Genomic DNA, 27,654 nt, shown 5'->3' with positions numbered 1-27,654 from the left:
AATGATCTGTTCACACACAGAATCACACAGACACACACACAGCCAAGTACCTCCCTCTCTCTCTCTATAAGAAGCTGATTCTGTGCAGTCGGAGACAGATAGTGAGAGAGAGACACAGCAGAGCAGAAAGCGCCGGTCGGAGAGTCAGAGTTCAGAGAGTCGATGAATGTTCCTCTAACACACAGTGACTCTTCAGACGCACATCTCTCTTCTTCCATCTTGTCACCATGAGGTTTGACGAGATCCTGGAGGAAGTTGGCGGCTTCTCAAAGTTCCAGTTCCTGGTGCTGTTTCTCCTCTGCCTCCCCCGAGCCATCCTCCCCCTCCACTTCCTCCTGCACAACTTCATCTCTGCCACTCCTCCACACCGCTGTGCCCTTGGGACCCTGGAGGACACAAACCAGGCCCCCGAAGTACAGGATGAAAACTCTGTCAGCTCCTGTAGAGTCTATGACCCCCCGCTGACCTTCGACCTCAGCCAGGGAAACAGGACAGCACCTTGTCAACATGGATGGATCTACGACAGGTCGCAGTTTAGCTCCACAACCGCTACCGAGGTGAGGAGATGCTACATGAACTCTCTGTTGAACTAACGACTATTTTAAATTTTTAATCCTATTCAAGAATTGTGTTCTTGTCTCCTCTTGAATTTGAATTATAGGATTAGGGTTTTATATCATTCTAGAAAATGTTTATTAATCACTGACGTAAAATGTAACTCATTTATTGTAGCTTAAACAACATGTCAGTTGATGTGAGTGAAACCCAGCATGAAACGAGTCCAGGAAGTTTCCCTGACATTAAACAGATTTGATAACAATGTAGTGAACATCACAAAATAAAGACTTGATTTTGGAATGAAAAGCCTCTTAACCTGCAGTTCAACTAATATCCACTAGATGGTGCTCCAAGAAAACTTCTCTCTTTAAACACATCGTTGATACAGTTTTTAAACAAAACTGACAGCTGAGTTACAGACAAGCAAATAAAGGGTTAGGGTTAGGGTTAGGTTAACCCTAACCCTAACCCTTCACTTTATTACAAACTTCAATTCTCAGAGAGCGTTGTCGTCATAAAAGCAAGGGCGCCATCAGGGTCAGCTGATGGACAGTCAGTAACGGTCCATCAGCTGACCCTAACCTAACCCTGACACTAACCCGTCTCTCCACAGTGGGATCTGGTGTGTGACAACAAACGGCTGAATCAAGCTCTCGCCACATACTTCTTCCTCGGGGTCACGCTCGGAGCCATTCTCTTTGGACAGCTCTCTGACAGGTGAGTTCTCAAAGTCTTGAACCCTCCCACTCCTCTGGTCATGTGACCAATGAAGATGGAGGGAAGTTTAGTTAAGGACACAACCAATGTAGCATGACTGTGAAAAGGGTATCAAGACTTCACTCCCTCTCTGAAAAGAAGAGCTGCAATTTGAAGAAAGTGTTGCTTGACGATTACAGCATGTGACACATGTGATCTTATTAATGTGACGATGTACAGAATACGAGTGGTGGACGTCTGTGACATAAGCAACAGCAACACTAGAACCTTTGCTGTTCCTTCCTTGTGTGATTGCGTTGATGAATCACACAACCTTAGCACAGTGGATGTGTTCGATTTTCTCTAGATCCTGATTATTAAAACTGACAGATTTCATAAAACTTTTTAGCAGTTGCATCAAAATGGAAATTTCTTCTCACAATCTTTCTTCTGAGCAAGGCAGCAAAACTCTACGGATTCATTCGAATACTCAAATTGTATTCTTCAAACGAGTGTGTGTTGTAACAACTCAAGATTCTGCATGTGACTCTTAATTGAATAAGCCCAAAATGTCAGTTATCTAATAAGCCCATTGATTGCAGATAACAAACAAACAAACACACAAAACCACACACACATACACACACTGATTACCCACAATATTCCTCATTGCTCAAATTAAATGCTCAGTTTGGTCCGAGGGAGTCTGGGACAAAATAACAAGATCATGATGATTCTTGATAAAGTTCATCAAGTTTTCACAGGAGCTGCTCCTCGATCTGGTAAAGGCAGAATCTCAGAAGCTTTCTAGACATCCACATTCTTTGTTAATGTCCATTTCATATAATGAAGATTTTTGTTGTCACAGAATCTTATTGCAAACACTCATCTTTGGCTGACAAGCAAGAAAGGCCTCTTCAAAGTCCTCTGTACTGGCCAATCACATGATCACCATCAGCAGATGGACTTTCCCCATTTCTTATGAATTTCAACGTCATAATTCTGAATCTAGAGTAAATTAAACTTTTTAAAGGTTCATTGAGTGGCGGATTCTGGAGCTCTTGATCAAACAAAGCAAATACAAATTAGCTGTTTGTAAGTTACTATCACTATAGCTCACTTCAAATGGAATACTGCGGTACGACATAGGCAGCCATGTAGTGTTAGTAAATTTAACATTACATTTTCATTTAGCTGACACTTTTATCCAAAGCGACTCACAATAAGTGCATCAACCCAGAGGGAACAAACCCACAACAACAAGAATCATGAAAATACAATTTCTTCTTCTTCTTTTTCTTTTTCTTCTTCTTCTTCTTCTTCTTCTTCAAAAAAAAAAGCTAAACTACAGAGTGCTATAAGTAAGTGCCACTTTATATTAAATGCATCCATTTAGAGCGGATTGTAAAATTATGTTAGTTAGTTTATGAGTAATGAGGTCAGGAACTCTGCAACACAGAAAGTATGTTCTGAAATATTACACCAACACATGAATGCACAATTAGCAGCCACACAGGCTAACAGCTAAGTTTAATTTTATGTAGTTAACATATAACAGGAAATACATAAATGTGTTTTAAACATACAGAGTAAAACCGATGATGATGATTTATTGAATCAATGATTTATTGATTTAATTTCAAGACACCATTTGAAATGGTGTCTTGAGTGGACGCTGCTCAGTGGACGCATTATAACCTCTTCTCTTGGAACCAGACAATAGACACCTGATGGGACTAGCAGCCATGTATCAACAGCAGAACTTACAGATGGCACCTTAAAGTTCCAGATTGACCTTTAATTCAGAGCTGAGGCTAAAAACCTGGGGTGGAAATACTTCTAAGCAAAACTTTCTGTGCACATGACGTCCATGTGATGTGTTCAAAGCTCTTTAAACTGTTTATCTTGCAGGTTTGGTCGGAAGTCGATGCTTCTGGTGGCTTTAATTGCCGCCACCATGCTGGGATTCACCTCGGCCTTCTCCACCTCCTACATCATGTTCGCCCTGTCCAGAGCGCTGTGTGGTGTGGCCCTCAGCGGGCTGTCAATCATCGGAGTTGTCCTCGGTAAGAGATCAATAACTCACTGCACAACAACAGCACAAATGTTTCCCCTAGATGCACACAAATTGATAAACACATGAATCGTTCCCACATATAAAGGCCTCCTGGAATTGTAGCTTAACCCAGTGGTTCTCAAACTTTTATCACGCCCCACTTTGGAGTTTAACTTGTGTATTGAGATAACATACACACTTTAGAACTTTGAAAATAATAAACTTTTTTTCAAACTACTTTGCTACATCAGTCTGTTCTTTTTCAAAAACAGATAAAACATATGTAACATTATAATCACTTTGTTACAAAGTTTAAAAAGTTCAATCTGTAACCAAAAAGAACATATGCAGATACAAGGCAAGAAAGATGAGCAAGTCACTATGTGAGAACTCAAGTCAATCAACTGTATTAGTGCTGCACATCTTTTCCAAACAGGGTTACAGCCTCGATGATGCCACTCTTAAGTCATGTTCAATGTTGAGCCTTGATCTGTACTTTGTTTTCAGTGAGGCAACAGCAGAAACAGCCGAATCTCACAGAGATAGGATGTGGTAAAGGGAAGCAGAATCCCCTCTGCCCTATGAGTGGATGCTCCCTCTCCACACCGAGCCAGATGTCACTCAGTGTCTGTGCTGTAAATCTCAGCCTCAGACTGGAGTCAGACATCTCATTGAGCTGGTCTGAAATCAGCAGGTGGGGATGCATTGAATGGATCTCTCACCCAGTCATACTAAGCGCTGTTGTTTGGGAAGTTCATTTGAAAGAATCCTCTCAGGGAAGAGATGTGCTCCTTAAGACATGAAATCACTGTGGTGGCTTTTTTCAGCAAACTCAGCATCCTCAAAGAAATCAGTATTTCCCTGATCAAGTCGCCTGCCCCACATCTCAAGCTTTCGGCTGAATGCACTGATCTGGTCAGCCAGGTGACTGTTTTGCAATGCACAGCTTTTTATAAAACTTTGTTCCTGCTGACGATATTCATCAAAAACTGGAGTGGCTTATCAAGGCGACTGAGGTGTAATGTTTCGAAATGTCTTCTTAATTTCTTAGGTCTCATACTGTCAGCTGCCAGAGTTTTCAGATATAAAATACACACGGGTCTCTGCTCATCTCCGACTGCATTCACAGTGAACCCAAGAGCAAGACAGGCTTCGTCAAACTTTCTTTTCCACTTGAATTCTGCACACTGTGTTTGTCCCGGAAGCATCGCTTGTTGTTTTCCCGTCCCTGTCAAATATCTGAAAAAACAGCAGATCTAAAGTCAAAATATTAGATCCGCCACAACTTTAGGAGCACCTAAAGTTGTATTCTGTCACTCGAAGCACTGCACTTACCCTCAGATGGTCCGTGCTTGTGTCCAAACTGTGTGCTCCAGGCTCCTCACACTACTTCTGTGCACATGAAACATCTGCTGGCCGATTTTTTTCACATGCAAAGAAGCAGTGTGAGCACCAGGAGAAGAGCTGGAGCTGGAGCACATGTGAGTGCAAGCGCACAAGCAGGAGCTATTTGAGTATGAGCTGTTTGAAGTGAAAGCATTAGAAAACCTGAAGGTAAAATCAGTACGTCCTGCTCTCATAAGGTGTGGTCCTTAACAGCTTGAATTCATTCATATTTAACATAACAGCATCATGAATAAAAGCTGCACATGCATATTGTTGTTATTTCATCTTGTTAAACTGAAGCTAACTGTTCGTTTTCAGGGTCTTAACCACAAAAAGGTTTTATTTTATCACCACCACACAGAGCGCTCATAATACTGGTCTTCACGTGGAGAGCACACATGTTCCCAGTTCATTCTTATCATGGGTCTGTTCTTCATGATCAAAGGGATCTAACCTGAACCACGTCTGTACTGACCTCATGTCTGTCCCTGTCCACGTGCTCAGGTATTGAGTGGACGGACGTGAAGCACCGTACGTTCACTGGCACTGTCATGAGTTTGTCTTGGAGCGTGGGCAACATGTTCCTGGCGCTGCTGGCCTACTTCATTCGAGACTGGAGACACCTGACGCTGGCGGTGACGGCGCCCTGCATCATTGCCATCGTCTCCTGGTGGTAAGGCGGATATGAGGAGGAGTTTTGAGGCTCCACATTGACACCAAATATCTGTGTTTTTAAAAGCATCTGCCTGTATCCAGGTGGCTGCCGGAGTCGGCTCGCTGGCTTCTGGCCAACGGCCGAGTGGAGGAAGCTCAGAAGCATCTGGTTCAGTGTGCGGCGATGAACGGCAAGAAAACCTCCAAACTGAACACTGAGGTACAGCTGATGAGCGACTGGGCTTCACAGTCAATATTCACTCAGTGTTGAAGTTAATCAATCTGTCTTGTTGACATTTGCATAAACCATCAACCAATTATTAGGTGTGAGGACCAAAAGATGAAGATGAAGAAACGGACTTGTTGTTCTTAGACCTGTTTTTCCCACATGCTGCTCCCTCTGAGGTTTCTATAGAACAGATGATGTCACAACTTGTTAAGATCACTGAGACAAACTGGGATTTGTAAATAAGGGCGACACAAACATTTGATTCATTAATCTTACTTAAACGTCCAAGTTAAAAAAAATACAAATTTCTTCTATGTTGTTTGGCTGCACAGTTATTTAGCATTAATTTGACAGAATACACTTTCTGTCGACCTGAGGACTTTCCATAACGCACATCAAGTCTGAAGGTCAGAACTGGAAGGCAGATGAAATTAGTTTAAATATGTATTAAATGAAAAAATGCTTTGATTAAATAATTATCTTATAAAATAACTTACTTCTTAAATACATTCACGTCTTCTAACATCTTCAGTTGATGTTGTGTGAATTTGACAACTTAACAACCCATCACGCCACTGTCTAATTAATAAGGCAGGGTTTATATACACATTACCTCTCACACACTCCTAACAAAAGGGTTAGGAACTGCAGGAGGCATTACTCTGGACTCTGGATATGAAGGCAGCTTGTTAAAACAGATAAGTGATGATTTGAACTCAATATAAAGTCTCAATGTTTGACTGTTGTGTTTTAGGCTTTGGGGAAAGTGACCGTGTCTGAAGGAGCTGAGAAGAAACCCTCGTACCTGGATTTGGTCAAAACTCCGCAGCTGAGGAAGATCACCCTCTGTTCCGGATTATTCTGGTACAAAAATCTGGGTTAAGAAAATGTCGCCTGTAGACCACTAGGCTGCGCTCACACTGACTGTGCTGCTCTCCCCCCAGGTTTGCTGTTGCCTTCCTGTACTATGGTATAAGCTTCAGGATCTCAGGTTTCGGCGTCAGTATCTACCTCACACAGTTTATTTATGGCGCCATTGAGGTTCCCGCCAAAATCCTCAGCTTCTTCGTCCTGGACTGGATCGGCCGCAGGAATGGCCAGGCGTGGTTTCTGATCATAACTGGAACCCTAATAGGAATAAACACAGCCATACCTTTAGGTTACATCACTTCAAGTACAGTGAATGAGACATTTTCAGGTTTAAGGCTTCATGAAATAAACTTACATCCATCTGCTTGACCTGCTTCTCTCTCAGAGTTCTCTGTGCTTCGCACCTGCATCGCTGTGGTGGCGAAGGGATTCTCTGAGGCGGCTTTCACCACTGCCTTCCTCTACACAGCAGAGCTCTACCCGACAACCCTCAGGTAGAACCTGCACCTGGAAATTAGACAAAGACAATAATAAATCATATAGAGTAATAATTCTTTTTATTTTAAATGTCATATATATTTAAAGCTTTTACACACTCAGGCTCTGTCCTCACTGACGTGTTTTAAATCGATAAGTGTTTTAACTCTGATGGTGAAAAGTCAGAGCAGGAATTTCTTTTCTCTGAGCGACGAAAAGGTGGAACAGTTACAGGAAGTGTCAGAGACGCTTTGTACTCACCGCTGTTAGTCGAGTCATGTGACTGATAAAAACCAATCAGGAAGAGAATATGGCCGTCTCAATCAAACACAACCTGTAGTTTTCGAACTATAACGACACCATCATTGAAGGGCTACAAAAGAATTAGAGGCTGGAAAACTTCACCGGGTGTAAGAGCGATACCTTTAAAACATAAACACATGTGGACGTAGCCTTGATGTCGATTCAAACATTTGTCTTAACCAGTGTAGCATCTCTGAGGAGCAGCACACTTCACTACACACACATAGGAGGGTGTCGAGTGTTAGAAATGTTCAGGAGACTCTGAGACACTAAACCTGATGCTGGTTGTGTTTGTTGGACAGGCAGTGTGGTTTGGGCTACACTTCCTGTCTCTGTCGGATCGGAAGCGCCCTGGCTCCCATGATCATGCTGCTGGAGGACGTCTGGCTTCTTTTGCCGCCACTGATCTTCGCCGGGACTGGAATTGTCAGTGGCAGCTTGGTCTTCCTGCTCCCGGAGACGCTTAATATCCGTTTACCCGAAAACATCATGGATGTGGAAGAGGGAAGGTACGCATCGGAAGAGCCAGCCAGGACTCGTCCTAACCCCCAGAGCTGATCTGAAGTCATCAGATCTATAATGGTTAAACGAGGGCTACACTCCATCATTTGCCTGAACTCTCATTGGCCAGAGACGTGGCAGCTCAGTTTCCCCCTGGTGTCTGGCTGCAGCATAGGTCATTAGCCCCTCCTCCTCCATATTAGCCGATGGGACATGCACCAAACTAAAAAACTAGATGTTAAAGATTGTTTCTGTCATTTGAGGTCGTTCTTATCTCACTGATGTTTGTTCAAGTTCATCCAACTTCATTTACAGTCTATGCTTTGTATGTGTCAGCCAGGCCGGGTGCTTTTATTTAGAACTGTTTCCTCTCTCACACGGTTTAGTAACTTAAAATGAATCCAACCAGTCACAGTCAAGATTTCTCAACAGTCTGTAAATGAACATTTAGTTTAATTAATTTCACCCGACATTAATACAAAATACATACATGGGGGTAAAGGGTCAGGGTTTGCGTTTAAGTTAGCACATATATATTTTGACTATGGATTTTGAGTTAGTATATTTCCCTTTAAACAAGTAAACAGATTTCAAATAAGTTGGTTCAACGGCTGCAATTTAAAAGAGACAGGTGCTTTTGAGTTTTAGATTTGACATTAAAATGATCATCTGTGTTTTTCAGACACCGGCAGAGAGACGCAGGAGAAGATGCAAAGATGGAGCTGAAGGACTTGGACCCCAGAGACACAAACATGTTACAAGGAACCTGAGGAGCTTCTCATCCTGATGCTGGTTCTGCAGCAGCTCAGTCGCAGCTGTGAGGACCTCAAACGAATGTTAGACTAAAACAGTTTGTAGCACGTGTTCAGAACAACAGACCTGACACACTTAGACAAAGAGTTTGTTCTCTAGTGTTTTTAATTGAAGACTGGCTTTAAAGTCATCACCTACCTGCTGCTGATATTCACCTGTCAATCACCTGACTGTTAGGACTGGATCTCAGGTCACATATAAACTGTGTTGCAGCAAATCTTTAGTGTTTGAAAAAGGCATCTGCGGTTATACTGTACATGCTAATAAAATGTTTTTGCGCAGTTATTGTGTAGTGCCTTAATGATTTGACTCAGATCGGATATCTGCTTTACACATTAGGTCAACATATTTGACCTTTCTGTAATCATTTAACCACACATAGCATTCAGAGGAGGCTTGGCAAAGCTTTTAGTGTTCGTGGGCCAAAAAAGAATTTGATTCTCTGATCACTTGTATGAGGCTTTAAAAAACCGAAATCACCTTGTTTTATCCATATCAAGCTCAATGTTACCAATTGAAGGGGTCAGGGGTTAAGGTTAATTAAATAATGTTAACAAATTGACATGCTGAATGAGAAAATCTATATTATTTATAGAAATGTCATTAATTCCTATTAACATTTCAAAGTATAATTTCTTTCATAAAGAACCTTCTTAAATATTAACACATAATATTGATTTAAAACAATTAAAGGTGTATCACATTTAGAAAAATGTATTAAAACTCAATCAACAGCAACAATAACAATAAGAGTAATTTTCTATTGTGACGACTCAAGGAACAAATGTCCTCTCAGGTCAGAGACTCTTCATCATGGACCATTGTCTTCTTCTTGTTGGTGAAACCAGTGGCTGCAGATCACAGATCATCTCCTCAGAGCAAACTGATGATGGGTCAGTTTAAACTCTCAGAGACAAACTGTGTGTAGAGGAACTGTCTGGGTTAGGGTTAGTGTTAGGGTTCTCATCTCTTTAGTTTATCTTGGTTTTACTCTCAATGCATATTTCCACATTTAGAGAAATGAGCTGTTCTAGATCATCAAGTGATGTTTGATGGAGAGGCGGTGGACTAGAGGCAGAATAGTTGGACTATGGGCAGAAAGTTACGGACATCGGACTGGAAGGTCGCTGGTTCGATTCCTCGCGATGAGAACACAACATACCTGCCAGGACAACACCCGGATCTGTTCCAAAGTCCAAAGAGCACTCTCCCTACCCCCACTGTCTAAGTGCCCCTGAGCAAGGCACCTTACTGCTCTGTGTGTCCTGTGATGTTCACCAGATGGGACAAAAGCAGAAGACAAATGATGTATTGCATGTGTTTGGGATCAATAAAAATGTATCTGTATTTAATGTAGGACAAAGAAAAGATGCTTGGTAACAAAAAAAATTTTAAGCACGCATTGTTGCTTGAATACATCACAAGCATAATTTGATAACAATCATGAACATTGTCTTATTTATATCCTCAACACAATTCTGGTCAGAATGTTATGTTATTGATCTTGTCATGTAATTCCAATGGGAGCTTCTGATTGACACGTGCCCCCCCCCCCCCCCCCCGCTCTGTGAAATCAACTTGGGATTTCAGTCACATGTGAGAAACAACAATTCATCAAGATCTGTAGTGACTGAAGTGTCTTATGTTTTTCTAATCAGTGTGTGTACATATATATTTATTTATTTATTTATTGTTGAAGTACAGTGACAAGTGAAACATATATATAGAAAGACCTCGAAAAAGACAGACCATCAACATAACATTTATGACTATGTACATACGGCGAGAGTTGGAGTATGTGTGTTTTCATTAGCGCTAATATTGGTCCTAATAACTAGCTCTCACTTTAGCTACCTTAGCTAAGCTGACTTCTAAACGTAATAGTGGGTTAGGGTTACATTAGAAAAACCTTTGTCCGGATCACTTGATCTGACTAAGCTACCTTAACTAAATTAGCTTGTACAGATATGTGTTGCTAATGTTCTAACATGTTGTAACATCTTGGTCCTGATCATGGAGTAAACAAAATGAACATTATACTTTTCATATTTTGGGGATTGCATGGCACCCCCCTGTCCTCATTGTCCCCTTGTGGAAAATGATGGTGCTGTGTTTCGGTAAACCTCAGGCAGTGCTGTGAGACCTTCAACAGACAGTTGCCAGCTGAGATTAAACTGTGGCACAGCTGTTTCCCGACTCTGATATTGATGACAAATAGTAAATGATCCAGAGATCAGCAGAGCGACTGCAGGAAATTGTGAGGAAACATGTGAGAGCCGGTTGTGTCCTTCAGGACATGGACGAGACCGAACACGGAGACAAACGAGGACAAGCTCCGGAGTTTGACTCACACAACAAAATCATGTTCATCTGGAGGAGGCGGGATCGAGCAGCTGACAAAACCTTTAATATGCTGACTTGACCTGTTTTTGTATTTTATGTAATTTTCTACTTGAACGTTCTGAGGGCTAGGTCAGTCAGGTGTGTTGAGTCATTGTATGTTGACCAATGAGGAGACAGTATTCAATGTTCATTATATTAATATAAGAAACAATCAATGAGAGGTTTTCATCAGCTTCATCCATTCATGCTCTTGCTTTGATTGATGTTGATTTCATTTTGTTTTCTTGTTGGGTCCTCTTCTTCTGCACTGGTTTTAGCACCTGACTGGACCAGCACCAGTCCATAGAAATAAATATAAATTCACATTTCTTGATCAAATTTTGCTAAATATAGTTACAGCCTCTGAAGCAATATTGAGACAATGTTGGGCTTCAGAAAGTAGTTCTGTATATTTGTGCAGTGAGAACTAACCCAACTGGTGAAGAAGCTGTTTGGGGGCGGAGCTTCAACCTCCAGCTTGATAAAGAACCACAACATGAGCAGGACCTGTTAGAACACTTGTGATTGGTGCTGAATGAGAGTGGGTGTGGCTCAGCACATAAACACCAGAGATGACATGTTGATTATGGGCAGGAACATTGTAGTTAGTGTAATTAATCATGGTTTGATTTGAGTAATGTGATTCAAGTTTTCTGGTCAATCTGAACTTTGTGAAACATATTCTGAATAATTTTACATTTGTGAGTAGATGTTTAAAGTTTGTGAACATGTTATTTGATGGTTAGGTCAATCAATAAATCAATAGACGTGTTTTACTGTTTTACTGTACGTCACATGTTACTGCTCAAGGAGACAACTTTAGTCACATGTCGTAAAATCGTCTTATCAACACTGATCTGTAATAATTGATTTGACGATGTGCAAAGTTCAGAGATTATAACCAAACAATTGATCTAGGATTGAAAATAATAATGTTCTGCATCTGACAACATGATTCAATTTAGTCCAGATACAAACATGTTGATTCCTTGTGTTAGCTTCTCGTATGTCATGAGAATAGAAGGTCGTCCACAGATGTGACTCGTGGTGCAGCGCTCAGACACACACTCAGTGAACACAACCAGCTGTCACTCACACTCACTAACACTCACATCTGCACACATCTGTATCAACAACAAGATCTTCACAATAAGAGTTTATCTTGATAAGCACCACACACACACAGGCTGTGGAGCTCAGGAGCTGTGAGAGTACTGTAGCACCACTGACACACACACACACACACACGTAACCATCAAGACTGATTCTGAAGATTTCTGCTAATGATACGATAAGAAAAAAATGTAAGGTATATATAAAAAAGGTGGATTTTTAAATAGTTGAAAAGTGACTCCTGTTTAATGACCAGAGTAACAAAGTACTTTTACTCAGTTACTCTTCTTAATTACATTTTTATGTGTCTGTACTTTACTTAAGTGGATTTATTTTCAGGCACTTGAGGCCAAGACATGAATAAAACAAAATCTATGGCAGCATCTGCATCATTTTTGTTTACATGAACCAGTCTGTATATATATTTGTATATATATCAACATATATATAGTGTATTACAAATATATATAAAGTGTATACTGTCAAATACTTAAGACACAGTTATTGATGTAGTAGATATTTGCGTTAGGTTTCACGCTGCAAATACTTTTATATATATCTGATCAAATACTTACTTTAACTCAAGTAAAAAATGAATGTGGTGCTTTTTCTTTCAGTTGATTAATTCAGTCTATATATTTTTACTTCTACTTCAGTTAAATTTTTTTTTTACTGTCGCGAAGACGGACGTCAGGTCAAAGGTTTGTTTTTTACATCGTCCTGTCTTGGTTAAATATTAACGTCTGTCCTCAGTTTCTGTTTCTCGTCGTGTCGCAGATTATTTTCTTCCTCCAAGTTTCAGGTAAATTTCTTTTTGATTCCAGTCTCTTGCTTCTTTTCACACATTTTCAGTTCTTTGTTGGTTTTAACAAACATCCATGTAAACAATGAGAATGTGTTCAGCTCCTCAGATCTTCAGGTTTTTAGCAGATGTTTGAATTTGTGAAAACCTGTTTTGTATTTGATACAATTATCTGTGTGAGACGATCCATCAAAAAGTGATTTGCTGTCAAATCAACCTGAAGACATGTGATTCCTTCATTCGTGCTGTCTGTTGATCTGATTCTGATTTATATTTGTTATGTCTTTTTAAACTCGTTATTTTCCTTTTAATGCTGTGAAGCTGAGAAGTCATTTTCTTTGAAAGTTTCACGAGATTCCTCCTCATGCTCTGAACATTCAACATGTGAAGTTGTGACCTTCAGCCTGAAGCAATTTACCTTTTTAGGTCCAACGCAATTATTCAAATTCATCAAACCTCATGAAGTAAGAAAAGTCCACCTTGACACAGATAATTGTGTCTGATGAAACTAAAAATGCATATTACATTTGATTATATTTGATTATTTATAAAAAAAATTCTCTACGGCCGAACCTTCACAAACATCTTTTCCCCAAAAATGTCCAACTTAAAATATTTTCATGAAGGAAGATTGATTGATTTATTAATGGTAATTTTTGGACAATTTTGATACTAATAATATTAACTTTATTTGTACAACACCTTTAAAACAGGTTTTACAAAATGCTTTGAAAGACGAAACAGAACAACGAAACTCCTTCACCCAAATAAAAACAATTAATAAATAAAAGAACATCATCACTTACAACTAGTAAACAAATAAAAAGAACAGGAGGAATAAATAGAAGATGATGATTTTAAATAAAAGAAAGTTCATACAAATAGAAAGAACACAAGTAATAAAACATAAAAATGGACATCTCATAAAGACAAGTTAGTAAAAATGTGTTTTAAGAAAAGAGGGACAAGTGGGCGACATTCACAATTTAACGTGTTTCATATTGAATTTATTTTCACAGTTAATCTCTGAAAGTCATAAAAAATTTAAACAAATCTATATTAAAAAAGAGAAACAAACTCTCAACCTTTTAATTTGAACCATTAGCATTTATTTTCTGACTTGTCTGTGAATTACCTTCTTTGTGCTCAAATTTGATTAATTGTACACAAGTTGCTCTTATAACACAGATCTCGATGAGAACGTCTGTTTAAATTAGAATGTTATGAAAGGCAATAGGGTAAGGGTTATATTGGGTTAGTGATAATTTAGTTGATTGTTATTTAGTTTACGATGAAATCAGAGAAGTAAAAGTGTCTGAGAGAATAAGCGATGAGTCCGTCTCCACTCATCTGAAGGCGGTGTGGGCGATTAGCTCCCACTAGTGGTCTCCCAGCTGAACTGCAGTAGCTATCCTCAGACTGCTCTGCTGTGAGTGATGGCAAATTGGAGCATGAAGGAGATAGAACATGAGTCAAAGTCAATTTTATTTTAAAATCTGCCTTATGGAAAATACAAATACAAGATTGAAATGCTGTTTCTCTGTAATCTTAGGTGTAAACGTACATTAGACCGAACACAGTAAAATAGTGTTAATTACTTCAGTTTGTATTGTTCTTTATTGGAAGCATTGTGTTTCGGCCCTTATCTCCAAGCTCTGTCCGGCTCCTCTTCTTCATCCTGAGATAATTGTGTTCTTCCAGCTTCAAGTCCGTCACGTGTTAGAAACCTCGTCCACATGTCCACTCACTCACTGGGAAGCTTCCACACATTGTCCTGCTGGTTCCTCACATGGACTCACTGGGTCTGAACAATCTCTGTACGGCTCAAACACTCGGCCCCTCCCCCTTCATCCCAACAGCTAGTTTGTGGTGGTCCAGGGGGGGGGGGGGGGTCCTATGAATAAGATCTGTTGCTAGTGAGTCCTGTGGGTGTAGTGGTATCTAATTTAAAAATCCATAATTTATTTTAACCTCTTTCTCTACCCAATGGTCCAATGGTTAGGGTTCTTATTGCAGACCTGATATAATGAGGTTACTTGCTGAGTGGAGCTGAAAATGGGGGTGAACGATGGGGGTGGTTACTTTGCCTTCCCCAATGTTATACAGGTGTTGTTTGAGTCGGGTAAGTATGTTATGTTTTATTTAGGGTTATGTTATGATTTTGACCAGTTGTCACTTGGACTCAAGATGAAATGATTTGGTTTCAGTATTCAACAGTCTGAGCTCTGTGTGTTTGTCATGTGATGAATGAACGACTTAACACTTTGTTGTTGTGTCTGTGTGAAGGTGGAGATTCTGCCATGAGTCACTGTGAGCAGGTGGAGGAGGGACCTCCTCCCTCTAAAGCCTGTAGGGAGACCGAAGCTCACAGGTGAGAGGAGGCTCAAGGCCCTGGGTTAGGGTTAGGGTTACACACACCTGCTATTCACATTCATCCTGAGTAATCCCACACATGATCACTCTGACCGCTGAAGACAACATGGTCCAACAGAAATGGCGATAGGTGTTTGCATATGGAGCGTGGACGTTAGCGGGGAACAGGGCCTGGCTGGAAACAAAGATGAAGAACATGACAGCTCCCTAAAGGGAAGCCAAAGCATCTCAATGCCCCCTAGTGGTTGACTGTAGTAAAGATCATAAACCTCACCACCTCCATGTTAGCAGATGGGAGATAGACCAAACTAAAAAATAAAAGTACATATCTGTTGATTTTCATTGAGGAGGATTTAATGGGCTGAGGCCTAAAGATTGACAGCTGAGACTGAAAACTACTACTGCTCAGACTCTGATTGCAAATAACGTCATCACCACAAGATGGCAGCGTTCGTATCGGAGATAGTTTAGATTAATTTTTTAACATTTGGAGGAAGTGGAGATGCATCGTCCATCTTTACTTACAGTGTATAGTGCACAATTAGAATGTTGTGTTATGTTGTATCTGTGTTGTTTTATGTTTTGTTGAAGAGTGGAGCAGCAGCAGAGTTGTCATGATTCCAGTTGTGTCTCCATTACCCGATCTTTGGATCCACCATTAAATTTCCCAGGACAGCTTCTCTCAGAGACTCAGTAAGTTAACACAGTTATAGTGACAAGTTAATATTCTCTGAAAGTTGTACCTTGTGTTACTAATGTTTATCATTTAAAATAAAATTCTTCAAGTTGTTTCATCAGTGATCAAACAGACAACGTGGCTCTTCTCTCCTTCTGGTGTCAGCGTGGTAACGTGTACTGCAGTATTCCCCTTTTGCACCAATCAGATTACTGCAGATTGTGTACTCTGCAGATACAGTTAACTATGATCACATGACACAAGCATTATGACTCAGGGAGGATGATAATATTTCATCATCATTGTTTCAATCAGTTCAGTTTCTGTCCGTCATTACAAAACTGCTGCTTCGGTGTTTCTGACAACAACGAGGACGAGCGGTGATCCCACAGTGTTTGTGTCAGGGACTCGAACGCTGGAGCGTTGTGGAGACAGGAGACATCTGTGACTCTCTCACTCCTCTCTCTCCCTCCTCTCTCACTCCCCCTCTCCCTCCTCTCTCACTCCTCTCTAACTCCTCTCTCACTCCTCTCTCACTCCTCTCTTCCTCCTCTCTCCCTCCTCTCTCCCCCCTCCCTCCCTCCTCTCTCCCTCCTCTCTCCCTCCTCTCTCTCCCTCCTCTCTCCCCCCTCCCTCCCTCCTCTCTCACTCCTCTCTAACTCCTCTCTCACTCCTCTCTAACTCCTCTCTCACTCCTCTCTCACTCCTCTCTTCCTTCTCTCTCCCTCCTCTCTTCCTTCTCTCTCCCTCCTCTCTCCCTCCCTCTCTCCCTCCTCTCTCTCCCTCGTCTCTCCCTCCTCCCTCCCTCCTCTCTCCCTCCCTCTCTCCCTCCTCTCTCCCTGAACCTTGTCTTCTCTCTACTGGGGTCCTATAGATACATGCTTAACAACATCAGGTGAATACGTCCCCTTCTCAGTCAGAAGGTGGCATAGGTTCTGGTCCAGGCTCTTGTCCAGGTTCTGGTCCAGGCTCTTGTCCAGGTTCTGGTCCAGGCTCTGGTTAACTCAGGCCTAACTATAGTAACTCCCTCCTGGCAGCCCGACTGGTCGTTAACCTAAATTCACTCACACTCCTCCGCTCCCTTCACTGGTTCCCAGTAGCTGCCAGCGTCCGGTTCAAAACATTGGTACTTGCTTACCGTGTCGCCCAACGTCATCAGGACAGAAAGTCTCTATATATTAAGAAGCACTTTAATGCAGCACTTTGTAGTTTGGCTTTCTTGAAGAAAACTGTACTGACTTGATTCGTGTTGTTCTGGGTTGCTCCCTCATGGCTGATAAACTTATTGTGAGTCGCTTTAGATACAAGCTTCAGCTCAATGAAATATATCCCTGCTCTGACCTTTAACCATCACTGCTCCTCCTCCTGTAACTGAGCAACCAACTGCAGAGGAAACTATTTACTTCTTGTTTACATCACATGACAAGGGTGCGTGTAATGTCACATGATTTGCATGTTCGTTGTGTTGAAGTGTGGAGCAGCAGCAGAGTTGGTTCTCTGCAGAACATGAATCCAGTTGTGTCTCCATTACCCGATCTTTGGATCCACCATTAAATTTCCCAGGACAACTTCCCTCAGAGACTCAGTAAGTTAACACAGTAAAAGAGACAAAGTAATATTCTCTGCAGGTTTTACTGATGTTTTTCATTTGAAACAGCATTCTTCACAGGACCATTGCAGGTGAATGGTCACGTCAAGTTTCCTGGTGTGTTTGTGTAGAAATAGAGCCAAAATGCTTGTGTGGACAGAGATCATTTTAGTTTTAGGAAAAGCTGTTTTCAAATGGAACGTGTTAGTGTGATCACAATTTTTTTTGCCAAAGCCCATTAACCAAAATGTCTTTTCACAGTCCAGTTCAGATCCTGAACCTCAACCTCCTCCTTTCAGTATTTCTGAGCAGATTCATCAACATGGTTTCTTTCAGACTGGACGTTTGAGATACATTTTTTATTGGGCAGCTTCTTAGATTGATTTAAATGTATTATTATTATTCTATATTATACATGTATTGTCCTCTAGTCCAGAGAATGGTCTTTCAGTTTGAGAACAAAACAACCCAGAGAAACAGTGTGACGAGAAGAGCTGAAGCTGAGGCGCAGACAATATGTCCATGCAACAAAATATCTTGGAGCAAATAAACAGATTGAACACAAGCAAAGCATAAATCTAAGCAAAAGCAGGGCCTGACCCTAACCCTAACCCTAACCCTTTCTGTTGTCTCAACAGAGATCTGCAGCAGTGGTCAGAGGTTCCTGGTGATGACTCTGCACAGCAGCATCCAACAGAACTGGATTCCGTATTTAAGGTGCGTGATTTCCAAACAAGTCTGACCTTAGCTGCAGATAACCCTAACCCAACATTCCAAAACAAATTATTTTTAATTTTTCAGCATCTTGAGGAGAACATTTTCACGTTTGAGAAGAATGAGCTGAAGAAGTTCCAGACGTTTCTGAGTCTAGGTGACACAGAACGTTCAGAGTATGAGGAGCTGGTAGACGATGAGGAGAGAAAGCTCCATTTAGCATTCATGAAGATCACGCTGCACTTTCTGAGGAAACTGAAGCAGGAGAGGCTGGCTGACTGTTTGCAGAGCAGTAAGATGTTCTACACTTACTTTTCTCCCAATTTCATTAACTTCACACTCACTGTTTCTATTCATTGTGTCTTAATACAGGAACCCATGCTGCTGCAGCTTGTCAACATCAGCTCAAGTCTAATCTGAAGAAACAATTCAACTGTGTGTTTGAAGGACTTCCTCAAGCAGGAAGCTCAGTCTCTCTAAAGGAGATTTACACAGATCTCTACATCACAGAGGAGGGGAGTGGAGAGATCCAGGAGGAACATGAGGTTCGACAGATTGAAACCGCATCATGGAAACCAGACAGACCAGATACAATGATCAGACCAGAAGACATCTTTCAAACTTCACCTCAAGGACACAAACCAATCAGGACAGTTCTTACAAAGGGAGTGGCCGGCATCGGGAAAACCTTCCTCACAAAGAAGTTCACTCTGGACTGGGCTGAAGACAGAGCCAACCCCGACACACAGTTCACATTTCCATTCACCTTCAGAGAGCTGAATGTGCTGAAGGAGAAGAAGTACAGCCTGGTGGAACTCATCCATCACTTCTTCACTGACACCAAAGAAGCAGGAGTCTGCAGGTTTGAAGAGTTCCAGGTCCTCTTCATCCTGGACGGTCTTGACGAGTGTCGACTTTCTCTGGACTTCCACAACACAGAGATCCTGACCGACATCACAGCCTCCACCTCAGTGGACGTGCTGCTGACGAACCTCATCAGGGGGAAGCTGCTGCCATCTGCTCGCCTCTGGATAACCACAAGACCTGCGGCAGCCAATCAGATCCCTCCTGAGTGTGTGGACAGGGTGACAGAGGTCAGAGGGTTCACTGACCCTCAGAAGGAGGAGTACTTCAGGAAGAGGTTCGGCGATGAAGAACAGGCCAACACTATCATCTCTCACATCCAGACGTCACGGAGCCTACACATCATGTGCCACATCCCGGTCTTCTGCTGGATCACTGCTACAGTTTTGAAGGACATGTTGAACACCAGAGAGGGGGGGGAGCTGCCCAAGACCCTGACTGAGATGTACATCCACTTCCAGGTGGTTCAGTCCAAACTGAACACGCTCAAGTATGATGGAAAAACTCAACAAGATCCACTTTGGAATTCACGTAGTAAAAAGATTGTTACATCTCTGGGGAAGCTGGCGTTTGAGCAGCTGCAGAAAGGAAACCTGATCTTCTATGAATCCGACCTGAGAGAGAGTGGCATCAATATCAGAGCCTCCTCCGTTTACTCAGGAGTGTTCACACAGATCTTTAAGGAGGAGAGAGGCCTGTACCAGAACAAGGTGTTCTGCTTTGTCCATCTGAGTGTTCAGGAGTTTCTGGCTGCTCTTCACTTCTATCAGACCTTCACCAACTCTGGTGTCAATCTCCTGTCACAGGAACTGTTGCCAAAAAAAACAAAAAACAAAGGGACACTAAAACATCTCTACTTGAGTGCAGTGGACAAGGCTCTAAAGAGTCCTAATGGACACCTGGACTTGTTCCTCCGTTTCCTCCTGGGTCTTTCCCTGGAGACCAATCAAAGTCTTCTTCGAGGCCTGCTGACCCAGACAAGAAGAAGCTCAGAGACCAATCAGGAATCAGTCGAGTACATCAAGAAGAAGATCAGTGAGAATCTGTCTCCAGAGAGAAGCATCAACCTGTTCCACTGTCTGAATGAACTGAAGGATAATTCTCTGGTGGAGGAGATCCAACAGTCCCTGAGATCAGGATGTCTCTCCACAGAGAAACTGTCTCCTGCTCAGTGGTCGGCTCTGGTCTTCGTTTTACTGTCATCAGGAAAAGATCTGGATGTGTTTGACCTGAAGAAATACTCTGGTTCAGAGGAGGCTCTACTGAGGCTGCTGCCGGTGGTCAAGGTCTCCATAAAAGCTCAGTAAGTGTATTGTTAGGGCTGGGTACCATTCACATCTGAGCCAGTGGTACTGGTACCTGGACTGGGTACCATTCACATCTGAGCCAGTGGTACTGGTACCTGGACTGGGTAGCATTCACATCTGAGCCAGTGGTACTGGTACCTGGACTTCAGTGTGAGTAACTTTTTTTCCACTGGTTCACTGTCAGTAAGTAAAGCTAGATTTTGTTTGTGTTGTTGTTGTCGTCACCACTGCACTGGTTGCACAGTGAATCTTGTAATACTTTCCTGTAAATAGTAGAAAATTCACATTTTATTGGTTTCATACTACGGTTTCACTACCCGCACCCCCCTTCAGTGCACTAAATAGCCTGTTCTTTGATATTTTGATGCTGTAAGTGGTTGTGTGTTGGCTGATGCTAGTAAAGGTGCTAAGCTAACATCAACCAGCCCAGTTATCTCCAACAACTTAATCCAATAAGCGGAACCTTTTGTTTGGCTGTAGCTTTCCAACGGAATCAGAGGAGAAGTCAGTTGCTAATTATCAGTGTTTTAAAGGACTCATCGTATGCCCACAGTTGATATGGTTCCTTGGGGTCTCAATCAAATGTCTGTAACATATTTGGATCAAAATACCGCAAGGATCATTTGAAACAGCACCTTTTTACCCTGTCTGAAACAGCTCTCCTCAGATTGATCTGTTTTGAGTGCATGGGTGAATGGCTTAAACTGTGCTGTGGTCACCAAGACAACAGCACAATATAAATACAGACCATTTAATACAGAACATAAAACAAAACAAAAATTTAACAAAGATATTGGAAAATAACCTAAATATTGTTCTACCTTGCAACACCAGGTTTGATCTCTGTACAGTTTCACATTTCACATCACAAACATTGCAGCAACTTTTAAACCACGATTGTGATCCCTTTGGGCTCGTCATTATTCGTACTTAGTGTGGAGTCTTGTTAGTCTCTTCTTCTTCAGCTTATAGGTGCAAAACCGCCACCTACCGATTTGGACTTTAGATGTTATTCTTACTCTTTATCCTGTTCTCTCTCACCCACATGTTCTCTGAGATTCTGATATGTGGTTGTTCAATTTAACATGAATCTGTTCTCATTGTTACAAATGTAGATCCAACCCTACACTAGTTTGTACAGTATATTACTCAACTGAAGCAACATTCACAGTTATCTATTGATTAAAAGAGGAAATTCTAACCTTGTGGGTTTTTTGTATTTTCTCTCCTTCAGGCTGAGTGGATGTGAACTCTCAGAGAGAAGCTGTGAAGCTCTGTCCTCAGTCCTCAGCTCTCAGTCCTCCAGTCTGATGGATCTGGACCTGAGTAGCAACCACCTGCAGGACTCAGGAGTGAAGCTGCTGTCAGCTGGACTCAGGAGTTCAGACTGTAAACTGGAGACTCTCAGGTCAGATCACTGCTCTCAGAACAGCATGTTTCATGTCACGCTGTGTTTGGCTTCAGCTTTATGCTCTTGAGTCAAGTCTCTTCCTCCTTTTCTCAAACCAGGAAACACATACATTCCAGCTACACTCACAAAAACTTTGACTTGTCTTGCAAAATAAAAAAAATAATCAAAACTACTTTATCTTTAGCAAATATCTAACACTGCCATCAAATAACACACAAAGCTGCTAATTAAGAAACACAACAAATGCAGAACAATGCACTGATTTAAGAAAATGAAAGGGCCAGCCACTGGTAACCAGTGAAGGGAACAGAGTGGTGTGAGTTTAGAGAATCAATTTGAGTGTCTTGGAATTTCAGAAAAACTGTCATATATATATTTATCTTAATGTTTGGGTTTGGGTTACATCAGAAAATAATCTGTCTTCAAAGGAGATTTATGATGAGTGTGTTAAATTATTTTTATTCCTCTATGGTGGTGACACCTAGTGGCCAGAGGCATTGTTTTTCGGATCTTACTTATATGTGCAAATTGGTACGTCCAATTTTTTATTTCAAGATCGCCCTGATTGAAAACATATTTGATTCTGGTGGTCAAAGGTCAAGGGTCAAGGTCACTGTAACAAACAAAGTCATTATTCTATATTGAGAATGTTCTATAAAGTTAAAAAGCCCAAGGTCTGTGATAAGGGGAGTTTCTCTCCTGGACCTAAGGTTAAACAGAGGTTAATAAGGAGGTTGTGATGTTTCCTGATGTAGAAAAGGTTGATGAGGGATTAATGATTCCATTGAAGATGACAGCAGGGAGGATATATAATTGGATCATAGACTTTTTATTTCCCAGGTTTATTCAAGTAAGAGTTGGGATAGAATCAGGAAGGTACATAGTGGGAAATGGTGCCCCCAGTGTCATTAGTCCAGTATTGTTTCCATTATGTTTAATGATGTGTTCACCTTTTGCTGATGATGGAGTCTTGTGGAAAAGGACATTAATCATATTATTGGAAATAGATAGGATATTAATGTGGTTGAATAATGATCATATTCATGGGGCTCCAAGGTGTCAGTGAAAACACTGAAGTGTTAATGTTCAGGTGTTGATACAGTTTCATCACTTGTGATTCAGCAGCTCAAACATTGTCAAAGCGTTGGCACTTTCACATCGATCCCTTGAATGCTCTTCAGGTCAAGGTGGTGAAAAGCATCTTAGGAGGAAACACTTGAAGAATTACCAAGCAAATCTGAAGATAAACGTCCAACAACAAAGGTTCTTCTTCCATGTTACATGGAGCAGTATAAAAGTATTAGAGTAACAAAAGTATGAAAGTGTAAGAGTAGCCAGAGAAGTCATTAAGTCAGAAAAGAAGAAGTAGGATATTGAAACACGCAGTAGATGGCAGTATTGCACTTGATGTTGGTTGCCAACTGCCAATAAAGCAAAGGAAGAAGAAGCAGATGGTAAAGAGAGTTCCTTTCCTGCACAGAAAACACTTTTGTTCTTATGTCTTTTATTTATCAGGTTGAATCAAACTGGGCTCACACAGAGATGTTGCAAGGACCTTTCCTCAGTCCTCAGCTCTCAGTCCTCCAGTCTGACGGATCTGGACCTGAGTAACAACCACCTGCAGGACTCAGGAGTGAAGCTGCTGTCTGCTGGACTCAGGAGTTCAGACTGTAAACTGGAGACTCTCAGGTCAGATCACTGCTGTTCTCTATACAACAGAAATCGTACAAACAAAATGTACTACACAAATAAACACATTGAGTCTGGTTCTAGAGGTTCCTTCCAGTTATGAGGGAGTTTTTCCTCCACAGTCAAAAAGTGCTGCTCATTGTGGGAACTGTGGGTTTCTCTTAGTGCCTTGAGATAATGTATATTATGATTTGGTCCTTATATACAGTCACTTATCCTCTTGATATACAGTCACTGATGGTCTTCATATACAGTCACTGATGGTCTTCATATACAGTGTATCTGTCTTCCTTCAGGCTGAGTGGATGTGAACTCTCAGAGAGAAGCTGTGAAGTTCTGTCCTCAGTCCTCAGCTCTCAGTCCTCCAGTCTGATGGATCTGGACCTGAGTAGCAACCACCTGTAGGACTCAGGAGTGAAGCTGCTGTCTGCTGGACTCAGGAGTTCCGACAGTAAACTGGAGACTCTCAGGTCAACCTCATGCAATGCAATGCTTGTGCGATACTGAAATCAGTATGATCTTGGTTTCTCAACACCTGACTCACAAATATGCAAACCTTCACTGAAACAGATCAAATCTATTTGCATGTACTTGCACAGGTTGAGTCAAACCAGGCTGACGGAGGACTGCTGTGAAGCTCTGTCCTCAGTCCTCAGCTCTCAGTCCTCCAGTCTGACGGATCTGGACCTGAGTAAGAATGACCTGCAGGACTCAGGAGTGAAGCTGCTGTCAGCTGGACTCAGGAGTTCAGACTGTAAACTGGAGACTCTCAGGTCAGGATTCTGCTGCTGTAAAACTTCAGTGAAATGATCATCTTTAAATCATTCCACTCAAATACAATATTATATATACAGTTGATATTATACCAACCATCAATCAGAAAATGCATATCATTGTTAATATATAAATTCATTCCCCACATTACTGCACATCCAACTTCACTGGATCAGGACGGCTCTGCAGTCGCTCACTCAGGCAGACAAACTGGATGAACAGAATATCTCTCCTTTGAGTGTCTTTGATTCTGCAGTGGCTGTAATCGATTTTTTATTTAACGGATTGACTTTGTTTTAACATCTGAAGCAGGAATGACAAGAAGATCCAACGTTATCTGTGTGTGTGTGTGTGTGTGTGTGTGTGTGTGTGTGTGTGTGTGTGTGTGTGTGTGTGTGTGTGTGTGTGTGTGTGTGTGTGTGTGTGTGTGTGTGTGTGTGTGTGTGTGTGTGTGTGTGTGTGTGTGTGTGTGTGTGTGTGTGTGTGTGTGTGTGTGTCCAGGCTCTCAGGATGTATGGTCACAGTGGCAGGTTGTGTCTCTCTGATCTCAGCTCTCTCCTCTAACCCGTCTCACCTGAGGGATCTGGACCTGAGCTACAATCATCCAGGAGCCTCGGTGGAGCTGCTGCCTGCTGGACTAGATCCTCTGTGGAGACTGAACGCTGTCAGGTACCAACACACAACAAACGGCTCACACACTGTGTCTGTGTCACAATCACAAACTGAGATGACAGTGAATTCAGCGGCTGATGTCCTGATGGTTCATTCTATGTTTTCTGTTACAGGCTGGATCATGGTGGAGAGCAGAGGCTGAAACCTGGTCTGAGGAAATGTGAGTGTGTGTCGTCACTTTCAGAACATCTGAAAAGATGATGTCATATGTTATTGTGTGTATTCCTGAGTTAAAGTAAAGGTAGAATGACAAATTAAATAATTATCAATGATCGCTCCTTGGATGCTAAAAAACCGCTTACCTCAGTTCCTATTCCTCTAGTGTCACATGATCCCGGTTGTTTCTTCTGATTCGTCCCACTCACAGATCCTCGGCACTGAGGTTCATAATAATAATAATAACTTCTCAGGTTGATGTGTTTCCTGAACATCTAACATCTAACTTCCATCATGAGACCTTCTCCTTCCAGCAGCTCTTCAATACTCTCCCATTAGCATCTGTTCTTACCCCCCCCCCCCCCCCCCCCCCAAACACAATGGTTTGTAACGTCCCCACAAACCATTGTGGCCCTAACCCTAACCCTAACCCTTACATTTTAAATCGTCCAATTCCTCTCAAGCTGCCAGCCCGCTCCCTCTGCTATTCATTCCTACAAACAATCAACTAATTCTCATCTCTCAGAACCTTTGATATGCGTTTATCTCCATCTTGGTTTTTCAGCATTCAGCTTCACCGGAATCATTGAAGAAAGTCCTCCTCTCCACAAATCTCTATATCATCTTAATCTGCCACTCTTCATCAGCTCTCTCCTCTGTTCTACTCCTCAGTTCTACTCTGACTCTCCTTGAGCTGGAACCTGACTTCCCTCCATAATGTTTTCACTTTTGTGAAACACTCCTCACTCTGAAATGTCCTGGTCCTGCTCCGTCCTCTCTAGTACTGTATCCCTTATCACCCTAACTGTTGTTAATAATTTGTCTATGTCAAAACACTATGTATGTATATAGTCTCACTTCTGACTTCCAAATGCCTCGTGACATGTCCTATTACTTTGCATATTATTCCCTGCTTTATTCTTTGGCTTCGTCTAATACTTCCCGGCAACTTGCTATCACAGCAAGCCCTCGTCTTCATCCTTCCCCACCCTGGTCTATGGTATACATGTTCTATGTAAACAGATCTTTGTCTTCATCTCTTTGTGATTTTGTGCTCTCCTTCAGACGCCTTTGATCTCACTATCAACACAAACACAGTTCACAGACAACTCAAAGTGTCTGACGACAACCGGACGATGACGTCAGTGACGGAGAAGCTGCCGTATCCTGATCACCCGGAGAGATTTGACTCGTGGCCTCAGCTGCTGTGTAACAGTGCTCTGATTGGTCGGTGTTACTGGGAGGTGGAGTGGAAGGGGAGAGTGAACATTGCAGTGACCTACAGAGGGATCAAAAGGAAAGGGGAAGGAATCGACTCCTGGTTTGGACGAAACAATCAGTCCTGGAGTCTGATATGCTCCGATGTTGACGGTTACTCAGTGTGGCACCATCAGAGACGACAGGCCTGTCCTCAGCCATCCTCGTCCTCCGTCTCTCACAGAGTCGCAGTGTATGTGGACTGTCCCTCTGGAATGCTTTCCTTCTTCAGCGTCTCCTCCGGGATGTTGCTCCACCTCCACACCTTCTACACCACTTTCACCGAACCCGTCTACCCCGGGTTTGGGTTTGCGTATGAGTGGCCGGGTTCATCAGTGACCCTGTGTTCACTGTAGGATGCTAATAATCAACATTATACACAAACACACACAAAATGATTCTCACAGCAACTAACCACATTTTGTAAATCTGACTAACAACAAGTAAGTTCTTTATTATACGATTATTGTAAAAAAAATTCTTATTACAGAAGTCCTTTTAAAAACTTTAGCTTTTTATAAACTCTAATAAAAACTGGACGACAGGACAGCTCCCAAAAGTGAAACCAAATTGTCTTGATCGCCCCCTAGTGGCTGGCTGCAGTATAAACCCCTCTTCCTCCATGTTAGTGGATGGGACATGGACCAAACAAAAAATTCTAAGTAGACGTTAAATAATGTTTGTCAATGATGTTTCTGTCATTTCAGGTCGTTCTTATCTCTCTGATGTTTGTTCAAGTTTCCAATCAGTTTGGATTGATTAGTTATTTGATGGTATAAAAACAAGCTGACACGTCATGATTGACAGCTGACACTGAAGATCACTACTGCACATACGCTGACTGCAAATGACATCATCATAACAAAATGACAGCGTTTGTATCTGAGATATTTTGGCTTCATTCCTGGAGGTGGAGACGTGTCGCCATCTTTATATAATGTAAAATGACAATGTTAAAAAACATAAATAGAAATAAATATGAATATAAGGTTGTGGTCACTCTGTTTTCTGTATTGCCTTTCGAAATAAAACAATTCTTGACCATCACTGGTTCGTACGGGACCAACCAACCGTCACAGCCGAGAGCAAGAACTCAAGCATCTGAAGAACAAGTCGAACAACCACACTTTTAATTCTCCTTCTCACATTTTACCTTTTACATTCAATACACTTTTTATCTTACAGTCCCGGAGCTAGCATCATCTGCACAAATTATCATTTTACTATTTTCACCAACAAATAAAAACTTTATTGACGACAACAATTATGAACCCAACCCCATAGGACAGACTTCACTTGCAAAAAGTCTCTTCTCAGGGCTTATGAAGAACCT

The 27,654-nt window shown here is 41.7% G+C and overlaps 2 protein-coding genes across 2 annotated transcripts; both read left to right on the top strand.

Annotated features, from left to right (window-relative positions):
* The first annotated feature begins 227 nt into the window (after positions 1-227).
* Positions 228-8,794, top strand: slc22a7a (solute carrier family 22 member 7a). Its single transcript, XM_062388582.1, has 10 exons — positions 228-557; positions 1,172-1,275; positions 3,166-3,320; positions 5,201-5,369; positions 5,453-5,570; positions 6,334-6,443; positions 6,524-6,738; positions 6,835-6,943; positions 7,532-7,738; positions 8,413-8,794. The coding sequence occupies exons 1-10, from the start codon at positions 228-230 to the stop codon at positions 8,498-8,500; spliced, it is 1,605 nt and encodes a 534-aa protein (XP_062244566.1). The 3' UTR covers positions 8,501-8,794.
* A 4,003-nt stretch (positions 8,795-12,797) lies between these two features.
* LOC133953615 (NACHT, LRR and PYD domains-containing protein 3-like) lies at positions 12,798-27,313 on the top strand. Its single transcript, XM_062387622.1, is given in 14 exon segments — positions 12,798-12,840; positions 15,127-15,211; positions 15,805-15,906; positions 17,361-17,474; positions 18,116-18,194; positions 18,279-18,483; positions 18,564-20,358; positions 21,597-21,770; positions 23,289-23,462; positions 23,759-23,932; positions 24,062-24,235; positions 24,738-24,905; positions 25,022-25,068; positions 26,130-27,313. Coding segments are annotated over 13 exon segments (3,825 nt in total). The 5' UTR covers positions 12,798-12,840; positions 15,127-15,140; the 3' UTR covers positions 26,678-27,313.
* The last annotated feature ends 341 nt before the right edge of the window (positions 27,314-27,654 follow it).

This window comes from Platichthys flesus, chromosome 5 (assembly GCF_949316205.1).
Source record: "Platichthys flesus chromosome 5, fPlaFle2.1, whole genome shotgun sequence".
NCBI classification, from domain to species: domain Eukaryota; kingdom Metazoa; phylum Chordata; class Actinopteri; order Pleuronectiformes; family Pleuronectidae; genus Platichthys; species Platichthys flesus.
The sequence above is the reverse complement of the archived record's forward strand: the minus strand, read 5'-3'. Positions and strand labels throughout refer to the sequence as shown.

What these genes read in the sequence shown, in the direction of transcription:
- slc22a7a (XM_062388582.1), top strand. Translation starts at nt 228, where the DNA reads ATGAGGTTTGACGAGATCCTGGAGGAAGTTGGCGGCTTCTCAAAGTTC. An exon ending in GCTCCACAACCGCTACCGAG is followed by an intron (nt 558 to 1,171) that starts GTGAGGAGATGC and finishes GTCTCTCCACAG; the next exon opens with TGGGATCTGGTGTGTGACAA. An exon ending in TTTGGACAGCTCTCTGACAG is followed by an intron (nt 1,276 to 3,165) that starts GTGAGTTCTCAA and finishes TTTATCTTGCAG; the next exon opens with GTTTGGTCGGAAGTCGATGC.